General features: G+C 46.9%; 1 protein-coding gene across 1 annotated transcript in view; it reads right to left on the reverse strand.

The window, feature by feature from the left end:
• NHERF2 (NHERF family PDZ scaffold protein 2) overlaps positions 1–25,105 on the reverse strand; it is a 199,570-nt gene that overhangs the window by 155,739 nt on the left and 18,726 nt on the right. Inside the window, exon 2 of the mRNA XM_082260628.1 lies at positions 13,043–13,279. Coding sequence (XP_082116754.1) covers positions 13,043–13,279 — 237 coding nt within the window. The remainder of the gene's footprint in view (positions 1–13,042; positions 13,280–25,105) is intronic.

Below are 25,105 nucleotides of genomic sequence, written 5' to 3' on the forward strand. Positions count from 1 at the left end.
CGGCCTTTTGATTTATTCGGCCGAACACCGAAAGTGCCATTTTCCCTATTTTCGGCCGAATAATGTTCGGCCGCCGATTATTCGGTGCATCCCTAATTTATTGCACTCAGTTCGGCCCCTTGTTCCATAGGAGTTTGACACGCCTGCTCTATAGCCATTGCTTCAGCATTTGCTGTAGGGTCCTGTAGAAAACATATCTAAGGTATGTTTGATAAACTGGTCACAGCCAGCCCTTAACTTACCATTGGAGAATCTCAGATCACAGCCGGCCCTGACAATATGTCATTCGCCTTCCCCTGGAGAACCTCAGATCACAGCCGGCCCTGACAATATGTCAATCAATATATCAATCACCTTCCCCTGGAGAACCTCAGATCACAGCTGGGTTTCACAATATGTCAATCAACTTCCATTGGAGAACCGCAGATTACATTTGGCCCCAACAATACTGTATATCAATCACCTTCTACCTCAGATCACAGTCGGCCCTGACGATATGTCAATCACCTTGCACTGGAGAACCTTCAATCACAATCGGCCCTGACAATACTGTAGGTCAGGGGTCTCCAAACTTTTCAAACAAAGGGCCAGTTTATTGTCCTTCACACTTTAGGAGGGCCAGATTGTGGCCAGTGGGGGCAGAAAATAACCCGGGTCATGGCTTCAATGCGAATATGGCCTCAGGGTTGGTGGTCAATAGGAGGAGGAGTAGTGCCCCTATTAGGAGGAATAGTAAACCATTATTGGTATCGGTGGAAGAAATAGTGCCCCATTGTTGGTGTCAGTGGGCGTAATAGTGCCTCATATCAGTGGGAGGAAAAGGCTAGCAAAGGGCCACATCTGGCCCTTGGGCCGCAGTTTGGAGACCCCTGCTGTAGGTCAACCAACTTCCATTGGAGAACTTCAGATCACAGTCGGCCCTGACAATATGTCAATCACCTTCCACTGAAGAACCTCAGATCACAGTCGGCCCCGACAATATGTCATTCACCTTCCACTGGAAAACCTCAGATCGCAACAATCCTTGACAATATGTGAAAAACTTGCCACTGGAGAACCTCAGATCACATCCAGCTCTGATAATATGTCATTCACCTTCCATTGGAGAACCTCAGATCACATCCAGCCCTGATTATTATTATTATTATTATACAGGATTTATATAGCGCCAACAGTTTGCGCAGCGCTTTACAATGTGAAGGAAGACAATACATTTACAATACAGTTCAAAACAGGAGGAACTAGAGGGCCCTGCTCGTTAGAGCTTACAATCTTCCATTGGAGAACCTCAGATCACAGCCAGCCCTGATAATATGTCAACCATCTGACATTGGAGATGAGGAAAAAGGCCTGGTACTACAACCCAATCATAAAGAGAAATCCCCGATGGGTGCACAATCCACAGTCACAGAGCTGCAATCATAGGAGAGAACGACCCCCAACTCCCTCAATTGCTCTTAAAAATCTTGCATTTTATTATTACTCCACCAAAGACATACGGTAGTTTCAGTACAGCAGTTGACAACTTTCAGCTTTGCCAGCCTGAATCATAACCATACATTGGAGAACCTCAAATCCGTGTACTTCTGGTTAGACGTGACGGGCCCTCTGTAGGTGATCAGTCAGACACAAACTTACATTTTTCTTCAGTTAAATAAATTGGATTGGATTGATATTGGAGAGAAGGCCTAGTTCGCAGTCTGCGCTCCAATTCATGCCAAAGGTGTTCTATCGGGTTGAGGTCAGGACTCTGTGCAGGCCAGTCAAGTTCCTCCACCACAAAAGGGTGGGGAAGGGGTCATCCCAAAACTGTTCCCACAAAGTTGGGAGCATGAAATTGTCCAAAATATCTTGGTAGGCTGATGCCTTAAAAGTTTCCTTCCCTGGAACTAAGGGTCCAACACGAACCCCTGAAAAACAACCCCACACCATAATCCCCCCTCCACCAAATGATTTGGACCAGTGTACAAAGCAAGGTCCGTAAAGACATGGATGAGCGAGTTTGGGGTGTAGGAACTTGATTGGCCTGTACAGAGTCCTAAACTCAGCCCGATAGAACCCCTTTGGGATGAATTAGAGCAGAGACTGCAAGCCAGGTCTTCTCGTCCAACATCAGTGCCTGACCTCACAAATGTGCTTCTAGAAGAATGGTCAAACCTTCCCATAGACACACTCCTAAACCTTGTGGACAGCCTTCCCAGAAGAGTTGAAGCTGTTATAGCTGCAAAGGGTGGGCCAACTAAATATTGAACCCTACTGACTAAGACTGGGATGCCATAAAAGTTAATGTGCGTGTAAAGGCAGGCGTCCCAATACTTTTAACAGTATAGTGTGTATATATATATATATATATATATATACAGCTGCAAGAAAAAGTATGTGAACCCTTTGGAATGATATGGATTTCTGCACAAATTGGTCATAAAATGTGATCTGATCATCATCTAAGTCACAACAATAGACAATCACAGTCTGCTTAAACTAATAACACACAAAGAATGAAATGTTGCCATGTTTTTATTGAACACACCATGTAAACATTCACAGTGCAGGTGGAAAAAGTATGTGAACCCCTAGACTAATGACATCTGCAAGAGCTAATTGGAGTGAGAGGTCAGCCAACTGGAGTCCAATCAATGAGATGAGATTGGAGGTGTTGATTACAGCTGCCCTGCCCTATAAAAAACACACACCAGTTCTGGGTTTGCTTTTCACAAGAAGCATTGCCTGATGTGAATGATGCCTCGCACAAAAGAGCTCTCAGAAGACCTACGATTAAGAATTGTTGAATTGCATAAAGCTGGAAAGGGTTATAAAAGTATCTCCAAAAGCCTTGCTGTTTATCAGTCCACGGTAAGACAAATGGTCTATAAATGGAGAAAGTTCAGCACTGCTGCTACTCTCCCTAGGAGTGGCCGTCTTGTAAAGATGACTGCAAGAGCACAGCGCAGACTGCTCAATGAGGTGAAGAAGAATCCTAGAGTGTCAGCTAAAGACTTACAAAAGTCACTGGCAAATGCTAACATCCATCCAACAGATGGATGTTGCAACAGGACAATGACCCAAAGCATAGAAGTAAATAAACAACAGAATGGCTTAAACAGAAGAAAATACGCCTTCTGAAGTGGCCCAGTGAGAGTCTTGACCCCAACCCGATTGAGATGCTGTGGCATGACCTCAAGAAAGCGATTCACACCAGACATTCCAAGAATATTGCTGAACTGAAACAGTTCTGTATTACTGTTCCAGATTTGTTGCAGACACAAAAATGGGAATGATCCTCCTCCCCTAATTTGATCACATGACTGTTGTGACTGTACAAAGGTTTCAAGGCATGAGACCACGGACCGCCATGACCCGTGGGACAATGCTAGGACAGAATGCCTGACACGAAGGTCATTGACCAATGTTACAATACAAGAAAACCTCCAACCTAGTACAAACCAGGGATTTCATAAAAGCCTTTGGAATCACAAAATATAACCACCATCAATTCCAAGCAGTGGATAAAGCCCAATGGCTCTCAATACCTTTTTTGGTTTTGGATATAGAGGTGAAGAATTCGCTTTTCTTACAATCTGTGCACCCAAAGAAATATTTTCCCTCAAATTCCTATTAGATGGGTTTCAGAACAGGAAGTTTTCATAACATACGGTTTTGTGCATTTAAGAAAAATAAGGTTGACAGCGTCCAGGAGCGATGTACCACAGCTATCTGTATATAAACGCAGCTAATTGCAGTACACTTATGCGATGCGGGAAGGCTGCGAATTCGCAGCCTGTTCCCGCATCGCAAACGCACCCTTGGCAGTTCACACTGCCATATGCGATACGCTGGGGGTGTCAATGAAATGTTAACGACACCCCCAGTTTGATCGCAGTGCGATCTTACAGTTCGCACAGGATCGGATTGCACAAGTGTGAACCACTGTGCGATCCAATCCTGATGCGGCTCAAAAAACAGGGTCATGTGCGACTTTACTGCGGGTGCAGTGCGAATTTAGCCATACAAAGTGTATGGCTGAATTCGCACCGCACAGCCGATCGCATGTAATGAAGGAGCAGTGCGCTCCGATATTATATGCGATCGCCGCAGCCGCACTAGTGTGAACCGGCACTTAGGCTTTTAAAAAAAAAAAACCTGGAAGCTGACCCCAATGTATTTTAACCTCCTTGGCGGTATGATTGTTATATATATATACGTATACATATATTTTATATATCTGGATACATATATACACACATATATATATATATATATATATATATATATATAAAAAGTACAGTAAAACTGCAGGAAAGGGCACTTGGGGGGCAGACTAATGTCAATTTATTTTATTTTGTAATGTAATCCAATATGAGTGTGTTTGGTGTGTTTTACTATTTGAATTTGCCGCCGGTTCCACCCCCCTTTCGACGTGACGCTCGCAGGAGACGGAAACTGGGGCACAGAGCATTAGGCTGAAGATCCGGCCGCCGTATGCTGCAGTGACACATCGCGGGATCCCGGGGACAAGGTAAGTAACCTCTACCACAGGGATCTCCAAACTACGGCCCTCCAGCTGTTGCGGAACTACACGTCCCATGAGGCGATGTAAACTCTGAAATTCACAGACATGACTAGGCATGATGGGAATTGCAGTTCCTGAACAACTGGAGGGCCCTAGTTTGGAGACTCCTGCTCTACCAGGATCCAGCGATGCTCCCTGGCGGTACCCCGAGTGTGGCTCGGGGTTACCGCTTATGGCACTAAAATTCCACCCTGAGCCACCGTCGGGAATACCGCCAGGGAGGTTAATAGAGCTGCTCAAATTTGACTTAGTTGCAGTGACTTTAACCACTTGCCGACCAGTCATGTTGACTGTACTGCGGCAAAGTGGTTCGTTATCGTCTGGCGACGTAGACCTACGGCACCAGACATTTCCCTCTCTCGGCAGTGCGCGTGTGCCGCCGGAGGCTCGCTCCCGCTGTATTCAGTCACAGCGGGAGTCGGGCCAGGGGAGGAGCAGCGGTGATCACTGCCGCTCTTCCCCGGTCGTCGGGGAATCGAGTCTGGAGATCCGCCCGCTGGTGTAAACAAAGCGGGCGGATCTCCTAAGTGACAGGCAGGGTCAGATTGCAGGGTTCAGCATTGCTGAACCTGAGATCTGTCCCTGTGTCACTCAGTCCCCTCCCCCCACACATGTTAGTAAGCACCAGGCATACATTAACCCCTTGATCACCAATAAAAATTAACCCCTTCCCTGCCAGTGTCATTTTTACAGTAACAGTGGATATTTATAGCACTGATTACTGTAGTAATGTCACTGGTACCCCCAAAAGTGTCAAAAATGTCAGTCAAGGGTCCGATCTGTCCGCCGCAATGTCACAGTCCCGCAAAAAAATCGCAGATCGCCGCCATTACTCGTTAAAAAAAAAAAAATGATAGAAATCTTTCCCTTAGTTAGTAAACGCAATAACTTTTGCGCAAACCAATCAAAATACGCTTATTGCGATTTTTTTTACCAAAAATATGTAGCAGAAAACAAATTGGCCTAAAATGATAAAAAATTTTGATATTTAAATTTTTTTGGGGGGGAATTTCATATAAAAAAAAGTGAAAAATATTATTTTTTCAAAATTGTTGCTCTTTTTTTGTTTATAGCACAAAAAGTAAAAATCACACAGGTGATCAAATACCACCAAAAGAAAGCTCTGTTTGTGGGAAAAAAAGGAGAGAAGTTTCGTTTGGGTACGGCGTCGCACGACCGCGCAATTGTCAGTTAAAGTCGCACAGTGCCGAATTAAAGTCAGTTAAAGTCGCACAGTGCCGAATCGCAAAAAGTGGCCTGGACGTAAGACAGCAAAATCCTCCGGTGGTAAAGTGGTTAAAAATGTTCCTGCACTACTTTGATGCGGCATTCATGTGACTTGAGTGCCATAGACTGCATGTAGATTCTCAAAAGTACTATAAATGTCTCATCCTAATGTTAGAGGGCTGAAGCCCGCTGTCTGCTGAAAACGGGTCACAGGAGTCCAGAACAAACTGCACTCCTGTGATCCATGGAAGTACAGCCAAATGAGCTCTGGCTGTACTTCTCCTTTAAAAAAACAACAAACATGAAACTGGCTCAAACCGTTTATAGAGCTATAGGAAACAAGGCTTCTATTGAGTCGAAATTTCCCTTTAAAGAGGTTGTAAACCCGTTTAAAATTTTTATTTTTTTTTTACATCCTGCAAGAGAAACACATAATGAGCTAGTATGCATCGCATATTAGCTCATTATGCAATACTTACCTTAGAACGAGCCCCCGCCGTGCCGCTCACTCACCTGTATGACGAGCGACATGTTCAGTCGCCCGTCTTCCGGGATCGCGGCATCCGGCCATCTGATTGGCCGGAGCCGCGGTGACGTCACTCCCGCGCACGCGCGCGGGAGCCGACGGTCACGGCACGGGGCTCTGAAGGAACGGCACGATCAGCCGTTCCTTCAGAGCGCATGCGCCAGTGACGTCACTGGCTGCATTAAAGGTAAATATCTCCTAAACGGTACATGTTTAGGAGATATTTACAGTACCTATAGGTAAGCCTTAATATAGGCTTACCTATAGGTACAACTTCCCGAGGAGGGTTTACTTCCTCTTTAAGTGAAGGCAAATCCATCAGTGCCAAAGTGCATCAGACTGCTGTGAGCGGACGGAGGGAAACCAGAGGGGAACGTGGACTATGGTCTCCATGCAGACCCAGCGCTCCGGATCTATTTACTGGAGCTTCAAAAGAAAAAAACAAACCATCTGTCCCGTTGTGCACAGAAATTTCCCTTTAACATTTCTTTCTTTTTAATGCAAAACTCATGACAAAAGCAGCAAACGTCCAAAAAAAAAAAAAAAATTGTTTGATTGTTCTATAGTTAAAAAATCCAAGTAGAATAACTCAGGTCACTTCAACATCCCCAACAAGACGAAAATTCAACTTAATGCACAATATTCCCCCAGCCTGAACTCCCAGCTCCCTGCTCTGCTATATGTCACAAGTACATTTCCACCGCTCCTATGACCTCCTGTTTGTTCCATGCCTCCGAACCAAATCCCTGACAACAAGGCTCCGGCCTGAGCCTGAGAATCAGGAAATGGGGGAGGGGGAGAGGAAACAGACCCCCAACAGAAGAGCCTCGGGGCCCCTGGGATACTCTAAACACAACTGGAGGAGTGCTGTAGTTCCTACGCACAACAATCACCAAACCCGAAAAGTCATTTTTTTAGCACAAGTCCTCATGACAGTAAAGTGTCTGTTGTCACAGAACGGCTGTTGTCACCCAAAACAATGCCACTTCTTCTTCTGTGATTTAGTCCCGGTTCACACTTATGTGATGTAGGAAAAACACAAGATTTGCTGCATTCACCACATCACATCGCACTCTAAGCACTCGCATTGTGTCAACGCGATCTGCTGTGGGGTGTCAATGTTATCTTAACGACCCCCCGAAACAGATTGCAAAACGCAGTGCGATTGCCAGAATTGCGTGTGAACACCCATGCGATGCGAGTCAGGTGCGGGGGGAAAAAAGGGTTCAGCCCCATTTTGGCGATTTCAGCCTACATACAAACTGTATAGCCCCGTGCACAAGTACTGATCGTCGGCCGAACGATCGGCCGTCTTTTGTCCAGGGCTGTCGTGTCTGTTGAAAACTGCAAAAGACTGCACACGAATTTTGTCGGCCAACAACAGCCGACTGTAGAAGTGATGTCATGTGATGTTAACTTTCCTTGTCTTTTTTCTTCTCTGAGCATGCCCAGTCTTGCTAATCTGCTGTCTGTCGGCCGAAATCTGTACTGACTGACGAACAATCGGGCATTCTGGTGACGGACAACAAAAAATTTAAAGTCTGCACGACAGATTCTGTTCGGCCGAAAATGCGCTGTCGGCTGTCTGAAGCATCATACTAAGCATCATACTAACAAGCCTACAATTGGCCGATCGGTCGTCGGCCGAATATTTACGGCCGACAATCGGTACGTGTGTACGGGGCTTATGTCTGAAGTTACACCGCACAGACATCGCATGTGATCTGCACAGGAATGCAGTGCAAATCGCATGCAATGTCTGTAATCACACCAGTGTGAACCTAACCTCAGAGGTGATGTGAGAGAACGATGGGGAACATCTGATGGCTACAGCCAGTTCTGGAGTAACAGAACTCTTGTTCTCATTTTAATCCCAGTTCACATTAGTGCGATGACAGACATTGCATATGATTCGGAGCGCACTCCTCTGAAAATCACATGTGATGTCTATGCGATGCGAATTCAGCCATACAGATTGTACGGCTGAATTCGCAATGCATTCGGACAGAACACGCACAGAACCCTTTTTTGGGTCTGCAGCAGAATCGGATCATATGGGTGTTCACACCTATGCGATCTGATTCATGTCCAAATTGACAGTTCACACTGCGATATGCCAACTGATCTGGGGGTGTCGTTAACTTTGTATTGACACCCCCAGCAATTCGCATATTGCAGTGTGAACTGCCTGCAATTTGAATGCGATGCGGGACACAGGGTTCCCACATCGCATATATGTGAACCAGGACTTAGGCATAACCAAAGGCACCCTCCAGTAAACTATATCTTGATAAATACAGTGTGGTTGGTTTACTAAAGGCAAACAGGCTCTTCACTTTGTAACGGAATTAAAAAATAATAAAATAAATTCCTCTCTTGGCTTAGTAAATGTAGTGAAAATTCACTTTCTAAAAAAAAAAAAAACAATAATATGAAAGGAAAATAAAAGAAATAAAACAAATTTTGCCTGCACATCAAAAGAAGCAAATCCTCCCCTCATTCCCAAGGCTAAAGCCAGCAACAGACGGATTGAAATTCGGCAGGGTCAGCTGTAGCCGCCAGCAGTGATCAATGTATTCTGGCGGTGGGAACCCCCCCCCGCTGTCAGAATACAATAGCGCAGCAGGAGGGATTCCCCCATTAGCACTGACTGTGTTGATCAGAGAATCAAGTGATTTTCTTTCCTTTAACCAGTGGTTGAAGGAAAGAAAACTGTATACTCTATGGCCAGCCTAAGGGAAAATTCCCTTGCAAAATGAAAACTCCCTTGCAAAGTGAACAGCCTATTTGCCTTTAGCAGGTCAACTCCAATGTCTGTATCAACAGATAAGGCCTCATGCACACTGGGCGTTTAATCCCGATGCATGAGGCTATGGGGTTTAGGTGCAGGCAAAATGCAAAGGCGCACCTTCCCAGTAAAAGTTTATGGAGGCTGATAGCTTTTGCAGCAGGACCATGCACTTAGACGTACCTACATTTCAACGCCCCTTTCACAAGGGCGATCCGATCCGCCTGTCAGTTTTTCAGGCGGACCTGATCGGATGCTCCATGCATCCCTATGGGAAAGCGGGTGTCAGCGGAGACATCTCCGCTGACACCCGCTGCTCTCCAATCCGATCCTGTCCGTGATATCCGGAAACCCCAGTCCGCTCTCATCTAATCTCCCCATTAAGGACAGCAAGGATCTGACAGCTCGGTCTCCACACACAGAGCGGAGACGGAGCTGTCATCCGCCTGCTCAGCGGGGATCGGCGGATCGATCCTCCACTGAGCAGAACGGACTCCGTCCCGTGTGAAAAGTATGTGCCCCGTTACAAATGTTCATCCCTGGGCACACACTACCGTAAACATAAGCACCATCTAGCCGCAGCAGCTGTCAGCCTCTCATAGATTTTTACAGGCTGCCGACAACAGGGCTGGACTGGCTGTTCCTTCCTCCTGCACCTAAACATCGGATCCTCATACACCGGGCTAAACGTCCACTGTGCATGAAGCCTAATGCATCAATACCAACACAAAGATCTCATGTATTAGTTGCCTGATTTCAGGTCTTTGCCTCTTTCAGAATGATCAGCTATTCTTTTTTTTTTTTTTTTGTTAGAAGGGTCAGAACATGTAATGTTTATGCTTATAGGGTCAGAACATGTAAGGCTTATGTTGGAAGGGTCAGAACATGTAAGGCTTATGTTGGAAGGGTCAGCACATGTAAGGTTTATATTGGAAGGGTCAGAACATGTAAGGTTGTTGTTGGAAGGGTCAGAACATGTAAGGTTTATGCTGGAAGGGTCAGTACATGTAAGGTTTATGTTGGAAGGGTCAGAACATGTAAGGTTTATGCTGGAAGGGTCAGTACATGTAAGGTTCATATTGGAAGGGTCAGAACATGTAAGGTTTATGTTGGAAGGGTCAGAACATGTAAGGTTTATGTTGGAAGGGTCAGAACATGTAAGGTTTATGTTGGAAGGGTCAGAATATGTAAGGTTTATGTTGGAAGGGTCAGTACATGTAAGGTTTATATTGGAAGGGTCAGAACATGTAAGGTTGTTGTTGGAAGGGTCAGAACATGTAAGGTTTATGCTAGAAGGGTCAGAATGTGTAAGGTTTATGTTGGAAGGGTCAGAACATGTAAGGTTTATGTTGGAAGGCTCAGAACATGTAAGGTTTATGCTGGAAGGGTCGGAACATGTAAGGTTCATATTGGAAGGGTCAGAACATGTAAGGTTTATGCTCGAAGGGTCAGAACATGTAAGGTTTATGCTGGAAGGGTCAGAACATGTAAGGTTTATGCTGGAAGGGTCAGAACATGTAAGGTTTATGCTGGAAGGGTCAGAACATGTAAGGTTTATGTGATACAACACAATGATTTTGTAGCAGCTATGTAATCTTTCTCCTGTACAGTCTGGTTGCCAAGAACATTTGATGTGCACTCAATGGAAGGTCTGTGTCAGAGCCACTCCAAAGGACTGTATTACCAAGCTAGCGACATTTAGCAATGTGTGTAATTAGTTATGGGGTCATCATGCTCAATAGGTACGTAGCTGCATGGAGAACCATTGCATCCAGCTAGAGCAACCACCTTGCAGCCAGATAGAAATGGGCAGAGAAAATAATCTGATTTGTAGCTTCATAAATGTGTATTATAGCGAGCTCTGTATCCAGGTACAAATCCCCAGAGGACATATCAGACAGATTTGTAGCTGCTGGTAATCTCTGCTACAAAATGACGAGCATGATCTGGTCCTAAGAGAGACCACAGACAGTTGTCACGAGGGAAAAACCGGCTGTTCATCAGTCAGGCTCCACATACATAAGGAACCACATATTCTCTTCTAGGCCCCTTTCACAATTATGCGACAAAAAAGTCGCGCAATTTTACAGCGTTTTTTTTGCTGTGATTTTGACTGGACTTGAAGCAATGCCTATGTCTTTGGACCTCAAAACACATTAAAATCTTTCCAAAGTAGTGCAGAGACTACTTTGAAGTTGTTGCGACTTGAAGTTGTACACATATGAACGGTACTTGTTGGAAATCATGTGTCATGTGACTTGGCAGTCCCAAATCGCAGGACAAGTCGCACAAGTGTGAAAGGGGCCTTAAAGTGTTACTAAACCCACAACAGTAACATCAGTCTGTATATGCAGTAAAGCATGCTTGTTTATCTCACTGTGGAGCCTAAGGGGTTAATCCTCTGCATTGTGTAAAAAGGCTGTGATCCTCCCCTTCTTTTACTGTCCCCAATCCATTTGCTGATAGTAAAGAGCCTTGGGGGCATTATGCACATGCTCAGTTTGATGTGCATTGCTAGAAAGTTGTTTTTTTTTTTTTTTGGTAGGGTGCATGTGATCAGCACAGTCCAGACAGAGGGTTAGGGGTTATGCAGCCTAGTAGGACAGTCAGAGGAGAATGGAAACTCCTCTTACAAGCTTTACCAGACACTGATAGAGGTCACAAGGCTGCTATATACTGCTAAAGAGAAAAGATATTTAGCACTTTATATTTACTAAAATGATTGCATTTCCATGCTCTGTGTACTGTGGAAGACCAGATATAGTGAATGCAGGCTCCTGGGGAGACCAGGTATAGTGAATGCAGGCTCCTGGGGAGACCAGGTATAGTGACTGCAGGCTCCTGGGGAGACCAGATATAGTGACTGCAGGCTCCTGGGGAGACCAGATATAGTGACTGCAGGCTCCTGGGGAGACCAGATATAATGACTGCAGGCTCCTGGGGAGACCAGATATAGTGACTGCAGGCTCCTGGGGAGACCAGATATAGTAAATGCAGGCTCCTGGGGAGACCAGATATAGTGAAAGCAGGCTCCTGGGGAGACCAGATATAGTGAATGCAGGCTCCTGGGGAGACCAGGTATAGTGAATGCAGGCTCCTGGGGAGACCAGGTATAGTGAATGCAGGCTCCTGGGGAGACCAGGTATAGTGAATGCAGGCTCCTGGGGAGACCAGATATAGTGAATGCAGGCTCCTGGGGAGACCAGATATAGTGAATGCAGGCTCCTGGGGAGACCAGATATAGTGAATGCAGGCTCCTGGGGAGAACAGATATAGTGAATGCAGACTCCTGGGGAGACCAGATATAGTAAATGCAGGCTCCTGGGGAGACCAGGTATAGTGAATGCAGGCTCCTGGGGAGACCAGATATAGTGAATGCAGGCTCCTGGGGAGACCAGATATAGTGAATGCAGGCTCCTGGGGAGACCAGATATAGTGAATGCAGGCTCCTGGGGAGACCAGATATAGTGAATGCAGGCTCCTGGGGAGACCAGATATAGTGAATGCAGGCTCCTGGGGAGACCAGATATAGTGAATGCAGGTTCTGGGTTTAAAAACACTATAAGAGTTTGTTATCTATGGGTGAGCCGATATTAATAAACCCTTTTTCCAAAGGTGGACATACATAAAAGTGACCCTGTGGTGACCGGGTCACTATAGGTTGTATAGCCAACTTTACTAACGACAGACTAGAGTAAGAATTCTGCTATTGGTTACCAGACTTTCCAGTATGCAGTTAAAAAAAAGCCCATAAAGCCCACACTGCTTGGTGTGAATGGGGCCATTAATAGGTTCACATTCTGTGCAGTATAAACCATGTACCATGTCTGATTATATACCCAGGAGGCAGACTGGTATTAATAATTGACAGATAGGCATACGAGACAATAGAAAATGCCATGAGAACCAGCGTTCTCTCTTTTACTGGTACCTGTTTGCCGTTCTCCGTACTGTGGTTATTCTGCAGCTGGTCTTCAATGGTGGTGTCGTTCTTAGTTTTCCAAACGTCGCCATTGTTGTTGCTCACAGAGGGGGAGGAAGGGGCACTTGAGTTGGGTTGAGACTCTGGAGGCGAACTGGACTGTGAAAGCCGCCGAAGCTCATCCGCCTCTCTGTCGATGACCAACAACCGCGTCTCGTTCTCTATGGCTTTAATGCGCTGGACCACCTGAGAGAGAAGAAGCCAACAGATCACCTTAGTAATCCACAGAAAACAAATGAAGAAAACAAAGCACAACACAATCCTAAAAACCAAAGTCAGATCTTTTCAGAAGGGTCATTCCATCCATAATGAGGGCTCTGGTTCTGGGGGCAGGAAAAATCACCCAACATTTGCTTCCGAAATCCTAACTCCTCCTATATTACAGAGCTCTGGGGTCCAACCTGCTGCCCAAGGAGTGGCCCTTTGATACTTACTGTGCAGTTCTCAAGCCCCATCACCAGCACCTGCCTCCTCTTGTATTAGTCCATGGGATGTTTTTCCCATCAGTGGCAAAGTGCCCTTTGCCACTGACTGGAAAAGCAACCAACAAAAACCCAAGTAAGAGCTCTAAGGAAGACTTAAAGTGGTTTTAAACCTCAGACATGAAATATGAACAAAGCATTTCCCTCTATAGTGTATAATGTTAGTATCATCTGGAGAAACTGTGCCCCATCATTGATGTCATTGGTAGTGACTGTGCCCCATTGTTGATGTCATTGGTAGTGACTGTGCCCCATCATTGATGTCATTGGTAGTGACTGTGCCCCATCATTGATGTCATTGGTAGTGACTGTGCCCCATCATCGATGTCACTGGTAGTGACTGTGCCCCATCGTTGATGTCACTGGTAGTGACTGTGCCCCATCGTTTGTGTCATTGGTAGTGACTGTGTCCCCATCGTTAATGTCATTGGTAGTGACTGTGCCCCATCCTTGGTGTCATTGGTAGTGACTGTGCCCCATCATTGATGTCATTGGTAGTGACTGTGCCCCATCGTTGGTGTCATTGGTAGTAACTGTGCCCCATCATAGATGTCATTGGTAGTGACTGTGCCCCATCGTTAATGTCATTGGTAGTGACTGTGCCCCATCATTGATGTCATTGGTAGTGACTGTGCCCCATCATCTATGTCATTGGTAGTGACTGTGCCCCATCGTTGATGTCATTGGTAGTGACTGTGCCCCATCGTTGATGTCATTGGTAGTGACTGTGTCCTATCGTTGGTGTCATTGGTAGTGACTGTGCCCCATCGTTGATGTCTTTGGTAGTGACCGTGCCCCATCGTTGATGTCTTTGGTAGTGACTGTGCCCCATAGTTGATGTCATTGGTAGTGACTGTGTCCTATCGTTGATGTCATTGGGAGGAATCGTGCAACATCATTGGTATCAGTGAATAAAATAGTGCTCCAAGGGCCGGATAAAAGCAAGCAAAATGCCACATCAGGCCCCCCGAGATGCAGTTTGGAGACCACTGATTTAGTCAAATGCCAAATAACTATCCGGTATGTGTTTGGATTGAAGATGAAAGTCAGAGTACCCAAGGTAACCTATCAAAACATGGTAAGAATGCACAAACCCCATGCAGCTATGTTCAACATAACCATTCAGTGTGGGACTTTTTAAACTTTGCTCTTAAAATCTCTGAATCTATTGTCAATAAATGTTATAGAAAACCAAACCACGTAGTTTCTCTTTTTGGCATTTCCATAATTAGCCATTTAAACCTCCCCCATCAATGTTCGGTGTTACTGTATCGTAGTGCGTGTCCCTGTTTACACAACTGTAAAGGTTGATTCCCCCGAGGTCCGTAATAGTGGGTACACCCATACTTATTTATGGAAAATCCTTTTCTTCGGGACAATGATCATTGTTCTCCATTTTTAGGAGCACAGCCCACAGTGCAGGTTCCCAATGGTCAAAAGAAAGTTGGAGGAAAGTTCACAGAAAAAATGAAAAAGTTTGAGTTTCTGCATAAATGTGGTGGTAAGATCAGCAATCTTTAAAGAACAACACCAGACCATACTTTTTTTCAGCTTTGGATGGAATGGAGAAGATTCAGAACCTGTCCGGTGTTATGGGTGAAAAGAAAAGGAAAATCATAAAGACATGAAGAGCAACAAAGACACCTTTTTCAGTGGAGTAATGAACCTGTCCTGATGTGTCAGGTTGTCACTGAGGCAGGAAGTAAGGGAAAATCTCCCCAACGGGGGGGGGGGGGAGCCACAGACAGTTTTTTCTGGAGTTTGGCTTCAAAGAGGACCAGACTAATGCAGAACATAAGTATTTAGGCTTAAATTATTATAACTTTCTAGGCTTACCTATGAAATACTTTATCTAGCTTTATTTATGTTCTTAGCATTACTTAAAGCGGAGTTCCACCCTAAAATTTTACTTACCTCCATCTTCTTGCTCCGGGTCACCTGAAAAACAAATGGATAATCGCAATTTTTTTTTTTTTACTTACCTCGTTAAGAAGAAAATATACTTACCTTACTTCCTCTTCCTCCCCTCGGCGGACGCGGCGAGTCGTCACTTCCTGGCTTGCAATGATTCCTGGGAGCTGAACGTCATCGCTCCCAGGAATCAATGCGCCTGCACCGGCCCCGACGTCAGTTCCGGTGCAGGCGCCGTCATACCTTGCAAAACAGCTTCTGGACCCAGAAGCTGTGCAGGGATGACGCGCTCGCACCGGAACTGACGGGGCCGGTGCAGTGCATCGTGGGACCGAAGAAGATGGAAGAGGACACAGAAGAGGATCGCGCTGGCTTCAAGCTGCCCACACCTGAGATGGCAGCGCTGGAGAATACGTTTTCAAGGTAAGTATTTCTTCTTGCAGGTAAGTGCGACCCGGGACAGATCAGAGGCTAGCCATTGTGGAATGTACTAGCCCTGACTGTTCCAGGGGTATTTTTATTAAAAAAAACGTTCACTGGGTGGCTTTAACTTGTCTAAGGATAATTCCTGTAAGTCAGAATTGAGAGGTTCTGAAAATTCTGCCAGCCGACCTCCTATCCACTGCCCGAAGTAATGTCAATGCTCTTTTACAGCTCCTAAGTCACCATAACAGTATCAGACACAACAGCCAATCAATAGTCCTAACCACTGTTACATTTGGGAAAAGGGGGGGGGGGGGTAGTTAAGTCAACCCCCAAACCCCCCCCCGGTAAGCTCTGACATCATCTGACTTGGTAGAGTCCTGCTGTGGGGAGGTGGATTTGGGAAGGTGAATGGGTGGGTATACCATGCTGGGGGGAGATAGGGTGGCGCTAGGAGCAGACACTATTCCTTGAATGGTTAGGTGACATTGTCTCTTTAAAGATCACTCATTTAGGCTGGGCTCACACTGATGCGATGCGGAAACCACATCGATTCCTGTGCGGGTTTGTGCACCGCATCAGAATCCCAGGCAGTTCACACTGCGCTCTGGGAGCCACTGTGGGTGTTGGATTCGGATCGCATAGATCTGAACACCCATGTGATCCGATTCCAGTGCGAACAAAGAAAAGGGTGATTCCTGTGCGGGTTTCTGCACCACATGAGAATCACAACAGTTCACACTATGCTCTGCGACCTGCTACAGGTGTCAATATAAAGTTAATGACACCCCCAAATCGGTTTGCAGAACGCAGTGCGAACTGTGGAACTGGATGAATCAGATTGCATATATCTGAACACCCATGGGATCTGATTCCAGTGCGGACCAAAAAAAAGGGTCCTGCAGCTTTTTGGTGCGGGTCTAGTGTGATGAATAGAGCCATACATAATGTACGGCTCAATTGGCATCGCACTAAATTCGCATGTCATTTGTACAGGAATCCGATGCGATTTCTGTACAAATAACATGCAATGCGGTAGACCGCATCAGTGTGAACCCCACCTCAGGGCCTATTCACACCAGCAGCTGCCCTGTAACAAAGCCACTGGTGTGCACTTTGGAGTACACAGTGCATTGTTTACTTTTTTTTTTACAACTCTATTGCAATATTACAAAATGGGCTTCACTGTGATTTGGATCTAGTGTGTTGCGTCACGCTGGTGATAATGAAGGCCTCTTGACCCCTGTAGGGAAAGAGAGCCTTGACTGATGGGGGCATGGACAGGAGTTGGGATTAAGCAGGAGGCTACATAGGAAAAAAGGATTGGACAGAGCCTTGGGTATAGGGCTGGGCCTGAGCTCCGTTAAGAGGACCTTCCCAGGGAATTCTGGGTCTTTTAACCACTTAAGCCCCAGAAGATTTTACCCCCTTCCTGACCAGGGCCTATTTTGCGATTCGGCACTGCGTGACTTTAACGGACAATTGCGCGGTCGTGCGACGCTGTACCCTAATAAAATTGACGTCCTTTTTTTCCCACAAACAGAGCTTTCTTTTGGTGGTATTTGATCACCTGTGCGATTTTTTGATCATGCGCTATAAACAAAAAAAGAGCGTCAATTTTGCAAAAATAACAATATTTTTCAAATTTTTTTATATGAAATTCCCCCCCAAAAAAAATATAAAAATCAAAATTTTTTAACATTTTCGGCCAATTTGTTTTCTGCTACATATGTTTGGTAAAAAAAAAAATCGCAAAAAGCGTATTTTGATTGGTTTGTGCAAAAGTTATCGCGTTTACTAACTAAGGGAAAGATTTTTGTCACTTTTGTTGTTTTTTTTTAACGAGTAATGGCGGCGATCTGCGATTTTTTTTGTGGGACTGCGACATTGCAGCGGACAGATCGGACCCTTGACTGACATTTTTGACACTTTTGGGGGTACCGGTGACATTACTGCAGTAATCAGTGCTATACATATGCACTGTTACTGTAAAATTACACTGGCAGTGAAGGGGTTAACTTTTTTTTGAGAGGGAGGGGTTATGTGTATCCCTAGGGGCGTGATTCTAACTGTGATTGGCTGTGGCTTGAGGTGTAGGAACAGTGATCAACGGTCCTACATAGTAGAACCGTATGATCACTATTCCTACACAGGGGAGAATGACAGGCGGCTTTGTTTACATTAGCCGCCTGCCTTTCTCCCTCTCCACCCGACGATCGCGAGTGACCGGCGGACATCGGGTCCACCGGTCACACGCGCGCGGGGGGGGGGGGGGGGGTTGTGACTGCGCGCTCGCTCCCTAGACCCTCACAGGCAAGCGACTTGCCTGTGAGGGGCTGACCGCCGCAGTAAATAGTCGTGCGGCGGTCGCCAAGCGGTTAAGAAGAATCGCGGTGAAGAGCTGCCCACCCCCCGCCCTGTTTTTCGCTCGGTCTGTCACAGCTTTCGTGTCGATTTTTGACCTTGCCAGCAGCTAAAGTTCCAGAAATGGGTTATGCCCTTGTTTGTAAATTGGGGGTAGGCTGTCTGTCAGGCACTGATGGTAAGGACAGACCCTACCCCCTAACCCCTTTTTGGAAGTTAAGTTAATGACTAAGAGTGCTCACAGTACAACTGTGACTGGCACTGGTCTAGACGTGTACTGGTTTGGTATTGGAAACTAAATAAAAGCTGTGGCCTTGCCCTTTCCAACTTAATCATGGTAAGCATGTTTTTTTATATGGGGAGGGGGCAAGGGGGTGTTTGTTATTACGTTAATTTTGTTTCTGGGCCTATGCGCCTCAGAAGTACTGCACATCCTACTTCTTTCCTTACATATCACTGCAGCACAATGGCGCCAGCTGAACAAATAGGAAATAAGGCAGTTCACCTTGTCCAAGCATTAGGAAAGCCCAATGCACTTGGTGCAGACAGGCCCTCGATGGGTTTAAAATGCAGATAATAATAATCTGACTACATTTCTTTCTCCTGTACAGCCGCCCTGACAAGAAACAGGCTGACAGGAGGAGATAGCAGAGAGATGGACTCTAAGGGGGAGAGTTAGGCCCCTTTCACACGGTTCTGACTCCCTCACCAGAAGTCAGCCTGCCCAGCAGGAGTCTGTCTGCTGATCCCTGCTGAGCAGACAATTATACAGAGCGGACACAGACACAGCCCGCTTTCCTCTATGGGTGGGCAGATGTAGATGAACTGCCTATTTGTTTACACCGGACTGCCATCCGATCCGATCTGCTAAATCACCATCCATCTGTTTTTAATGGATCTGATCAGATTGGATGTCGAAGGGTGTAATCAGACACATATCCGTTTACATTTGCCTCTCTTAATGGAGGGTCCGATCGGGTCCGCCTGAAAAACTGACACGCAATCCCGATCAGTCCACCCGCGTGAAAGGGGCATTACTAAAACGGGAGCACTTGAGATTGATAAAATCTATATATGTAAATAGCATTGATCATATGCTTATCTATATATGTAAATAGCATTGATCATATGCTTACAATGGCACCTGAAAATGGGTGGAATATATCAGGCAGGAAGTGAACATGTTGTCCCCAAAGTTGAGGTGTAAAAAGCAGAAAACATGGACAAGCATAAGGATTTAAGTGACTTTGACCAGGTCTGAATTGCAATGAATAGACAACCGGGTCAGAGCAACTCCAAACCTGCAGTTATTTTGGGATGCTCCCAGTCTGCAGTGGTCAGGACCGACCAAAACTGGTCCAAGGGAAAATGGTAAACCAATGACTGGGTCATGGGAGGCATATGACTCAATGATGCACATGGGGAGCGAAGGCTGGTCTGTGTAGTCTGATCAAACAGACAAACAATTATATCTGAAACTGCTGGAAAAGTTAATGATTGTTCAGATAGAAAGGTGTCAGAACACACAGTGTATCGCAGTTTGTTGTGTATGGGGCTGCGTAGCCGCAGAGGGATCAGGGTGTCCATGCTGACCCGTGTCCACAGCCAAAAGCATCTACAATGGGCATGTGAGCATCAGAACTGGACCACTGAGCCATGGAAGAAGGTGGCCTGGTCTGATGACTTCAACAATGGTTTGAGGTACACAACAACAAGTTTGCAGTGTTGACCTGGCCTCCAAATTTTCCAGATCTCAAACCGATCGAGCATCTGTGGGATGTGCTGGAAAAGCAAGTCCCATCCAGAGAGGCCCGTGAGCATCATAACTGGACCACTGAGCCAAGGAAGAAGGTGGCCCGGTCTGATGACTTCAACAATGGTTTGAGGTACACAACGAGTTTGCGGTGTTGACCTGGCCTCTAAATTCTCCAGATCTCAATCCGATCGAGCATCTGTGGGATGTGCTGGAAAAGCAAGTCCCATCCAGAGGCCCGTGAGCATCAGAACTGGACCACTCAGCCATGGAAGAAGGTGGCCTTGTCTGATGACTTCAACAATGGTTTGAGGTACACAACAACGAGTTTGCAGTGTTGACCTGGCCTCCAAATTCTCCAGATCTCAATCCGATCGAGCATCTGTGGGATGTGCTGGAAAAGCAAGTACCATCCAGAGAGGCCCCACCAACTTACAGGACTTAAAGGATCTGCTACTGACAGCTTGGTGACAGATACCACAACATACCTTCAGAGATCGATCTATCACTATATACTGTATATATAGAGATATATTGGTGTATAGAGCTGGTTATCTGTATTTGCTCCCTTTTAGGACCATCCAGAAATAGTGATGGGGGGATTCTTGCAGACTTAGGTATCTAGTGGTCAGGGACGCCAGTCACACAAGATGAATGATAAAACGAGAACCATTCATGTGAGAAGACGTGCCCCCGAGTATACTCAAATACTAATATTTCCAGTCCGACAGGAACGCATCTTCACCTTATCAGGGTCAATTAGCACAAGGCACCCTTATTAAAGCTCATCAGTGACACACGCCAACAGCGACATGATCTTAATTTGTTCGATCACGTCACAGGGAATATTTCAACACACGTCTCGCCTGCCCGGAGCACAGCTATGTCCCTGTTCCTCTCAATGCCTGATTATACCCGTACAATGAGGATTAGACATTTGAGAATGTCAGGTGGGTTGTGCCAGCTGGGCGAGTTCTCAACAATGCCAGTGTGTGACCGACCGTGAAAGCCGCTGTCGTAATACAACTCATTGGCGACTATTGACTTGGCTTTGTCAGGGTAAGAGCGCTGTTAAGGGGGAACTCCGGGTGAATTAGTGCTAATCTGTTGCACATAAAGCAAGATTACGTTTAAATTGCTCTTATGTTTTAAAATTCTGCTGTCATTACTGAGTAATCAGTATTGAAAAACATGGATTTTTAGGATCGAACTTACAGTACAAGTGTCATGAAAAGAATTTGTAGGGTTCAGGAATCTGAAAATGCTATTTGTCTGGCTGTGTTTGGCTGCAGTACACTGAGTCAGAACAATTACAGAAGGTAAAGTAATATTAAACCCTTAGTTTTCAGCAGCTCATTTATTCACCCCGGGCCGCAGACCGGTACCAGTCCGCAGCCTGTTGTTAAGCGGGCCACCGCTAACACAGCAGGAGGTGAGTCCTGTCACGGGCCATTTAGTAGCCTGTGTCTATTCTCCCAGGTCTGCAGATCAGGACAGAGAGCGGCAGATTTTTCATAATAACAAGCAGGTTATCACCCTCTTGTTAATATGATAAGTTGGGCAGCTCCCGCTCTCTTTTCTGATCTCCAGCTGCTCCCGCCCCCTGCCTTGCTAATAGGATGACATCAGCGACTTGGGAGAATAGACACAGCCTGCTAACTGCTTCCGCCCTGCCAAAGGTAAGACACTGCAGGGGAGGCAGAGATTGGAAGGGGCTGTGCTTTTAGAGAGGAAAGGGGGGGGGGAGAGGCATGACGGCAGGGGAAACTGTGATGGGGGGCCATGACTGCAGGGAGGACTGTGAGGGGGGGGGGGTGACATGACTGCAAGGAGGGCAGTAATGGGGGGCCATGACTGCAGGGAAGACTGTGATGGGATGCCATGACTGCAGGGAGGACTGTGATGGGGTGCAGGGAGGACTGTGATGGGGTGCCATGACGGCAGGGAGGACTGTGATGGAGGGCCATGACTGCAAAGAGGACTGTGATGTGTAATGGGAGGCATGACTGCAAGGAGGACAGTGATAGGGAGCCACGACTGCATGGAGGACTGTGATGGGGGGACATGACTGCAGGAAGGACTGTGATGGGGGGGTCTTGACTGCAGGGAAAACTGTGGTAGGGGGCCATGAATGCAGGGAGGACTGTAATGGGGGGTCTTTACTGCAGGGAAGACAGTGATGGGGGGCCATGACTGCAGGGAGGACTGTGATGGGGTGCCATGACTACAGGGAGGACTGTGATATGGGGTCATGACTGCAGAGACGACAGTGCTGGGGTGCCATGACTGCAGGGAGGACAGTGCTGGGGGGCCTTGACTGCAAGGAGGACAGTGATGGGGTGCCATGACTGCAGGGAGGACTGTGATAGGGCACCGTGACTGCAGGGAGGACAGTGCTGGGGGCCTTGACTGCAATGAGGACAGTGATGGGGTGCCATGACTGCAGGGAGGACAGTGCTGGGGGGCCTTGACTGCAGGGAGGACTGTGATAGGGGGTCATGACTGCAGAGACGACAGTGCTGGGGTGCCATGACTGCAGGGAGGACAGTGCTGGGGTGCCATGACTGCAGGGAGGACAGTGCTGGGGTGCCATGACTGCAGGGAGGACTGTGATAGGGCACCGTGGCTGCAGGGAGGACTGTGATGGGGGGCCACAACTGCAGGAAGGACTGTCATGGGGGGGGGGGGGTATGACTGCAGGGAGTCCCACCGCCCCCCTGCACTGCACTGCTAAAGGTCACTGTGATATAAAGAGGACTGCACTGTAACCATTACAGAGCAGTCCCCTATATCTCACAGTGCTCCTTTACAGTGCAGTGCAGGGGGGTCGTGTGACTCAGTGAACCAGTCACTGCACAGCAGAGCTTAGACTAGAAACAGGAGAAGCAGCATTAGAAGCCAATTGGTTTTGTTGCAGTGCTCAATGTGCTGACAGAGGGCATGCTAATAGAAGTTGAGAGCAGAATGACACAGAGAGGAGACTGCCGCTTCACTTTTTTCTGTCCAGAGTTGGGGAAGGACAAAACTTGTAAGGCACGCCACAGATGATGCGATTTCCTTTCCTGCAACCAAGGGTTGCAGGAAAGAAAATTGCTTGATTCCCCCATCAACACAGATAGCATTGATGGGGAAAACCCTACCACTGGGCTTTTGTATTCCCTAGATGGGGTGCGGGGAGTCGTCCCTGCCAGGAGAACACGATTATTGCTAGCTGCTAGAAAGCCGACATGCTGGTTGGACCCAAGACGATCGATGGATTGACTTGAGTTCAATCAGCTTGCCCATAGATGGATCAAATCTCAGCCGGTCCCCGGACTATGGCCAGCTTAAGTATTACTAAACTGCAGCAAGGATGAATCAGGTCTACCAGCCTCCCAGACAGGGCTACACTGTTTGGCAGAGTGGTGTAACTCTCAGACTGGATGGACAGAAATGCAGATAACCTGGCTCCCATATACGGATCCTGCAGGAGACCTTTTTTTTACATCTGGACAACCTAAACTGGTTGCAGAGGAAGCCATGACCACAGCACCCCATCTCCACCACCGTCAGAGCCCCCCCCCCCATTCTGTTCTCATAATCATGGCGTCGTTCAGCGCAATGATAAAAGGACGCGTCTGATCTTTACAATCCCTACATTTCTCACACTTAAACCCTCGCAGATCTTCAGCCGCCCTCCACAAGTCACAGGGCCTCTCCTCCATTAAACTTCCAGAGTTTCCAATCTTCAAAAGCCGGATGCCTCGTATAAATGTCACGGTTGTTGTAGAAGAGAACACAGTGACCTCTTCGCTTTTCACAAGAGACAAAGAGAAAAGACGGAGCAAAAAATAACAGAAGATGAGGAGTTTAGCAGAAGAAACGGGGCGAGAGAAGACAATGGCCAACACAATGATACACAGAGCTCAGTGATAATGGAGGGAGCGAACACAATGTGACACTGATCTCAGCCGCTGTGAAAGGAGCAGACACAATATGACACTGCCTTCTTAACCCTGTCACCGACTTTGTTTACAACAGAAGGCCACCATGACATCAGCTGGACTCATCTTATATACCTCCAGCCAAACGCATGCTTGAATCCAAAACCAAAAATAGAATATATTGCAGATTACCAATCATCAGATGTGGCGGCTGCATTCGTTTTCTTAGTTTTTAGGCTTATTTCCCTCTGCATTCACCTGGTGATCTGGCCAGTAATGCACCTCCTGTGTTAGAGTGCCGCCATTCTGGATGAAGGAGCACAGAGGGCACCTTTGGACAGCAGCATTGTAATATGGGGGGATGTGGAGAGTTGGATGTACTAGCAGATTTAGATACACTAACACACTGAAATCAAACTCGAGCTCACACTTTATAAGCCACATGTGTTAAAACACAAGACATGCAGGCCAAATCTGGACTGCCCACCCATTTTATGTGGCCCTTGCACCTCTCCTGCAGCGGTGACACCCCCCTTGAACACCTCTGCCAGATCCTGCACTTCTCCGTGCAGCCATGAAGAGGCTTCCCCCTGAACCCCCCCCCCCCTCCCCCACATCTCAGCAGTTGACAGCAGAAAGGAGGAAAGAACTCCTCTGCCAGATCCTGCACTTCTCTGTGCAGCCAAGGAGAGGCGTGTCTCTGACCCTCCCCCCCTTGTCTCAGGAGTTGGCAGCAGAAAGGAGGACAGAACTCCTCCGCCAAATCCTGCACTTTTCTGTGCAGTTGTGGAGAGGCTTGTCTCTGACCCTCCCCCCCGCCCTCGTCTCAGGAGTTGGCAGCAGAAAGGAGGACAGAACTCCTCAGCCAGATCCTGCACTATCTGTGCAGCCGTGGAGAGGCTTCACCCTCTAGTTTTAGCAGTTGGAAGCAGAAAGGATGACAGAACTTCTCTGCCTGATCCTGCACTTCTCCATGCTGCCATGAGGAGGCTTGAATCTGACCCCCCCCCCCTCCTCTCAGCATTTGGCAGCAGAAAGGAAGAGACAGAACTCCTCTGCCAGATCCTGCACTTCTCCATGCAGCCATGGAGAGGCTTGTCTCCCCCCCCCCCCCCTTCTTAGCAGCAGTCGGCAGCAGAAAGGCAGGAGGAGGACA

Source organism: Pelophylax lessonae (genome assembly GCF_965119305.1).
Source record: "Pelophylax lessonae genome assembly, chromosome: 6".
NCBI lineage: Eukaryota > Metazoa > Chordata > Amphibia > Anura > Ranidae > Pelophylax > Pelophylax lessonae.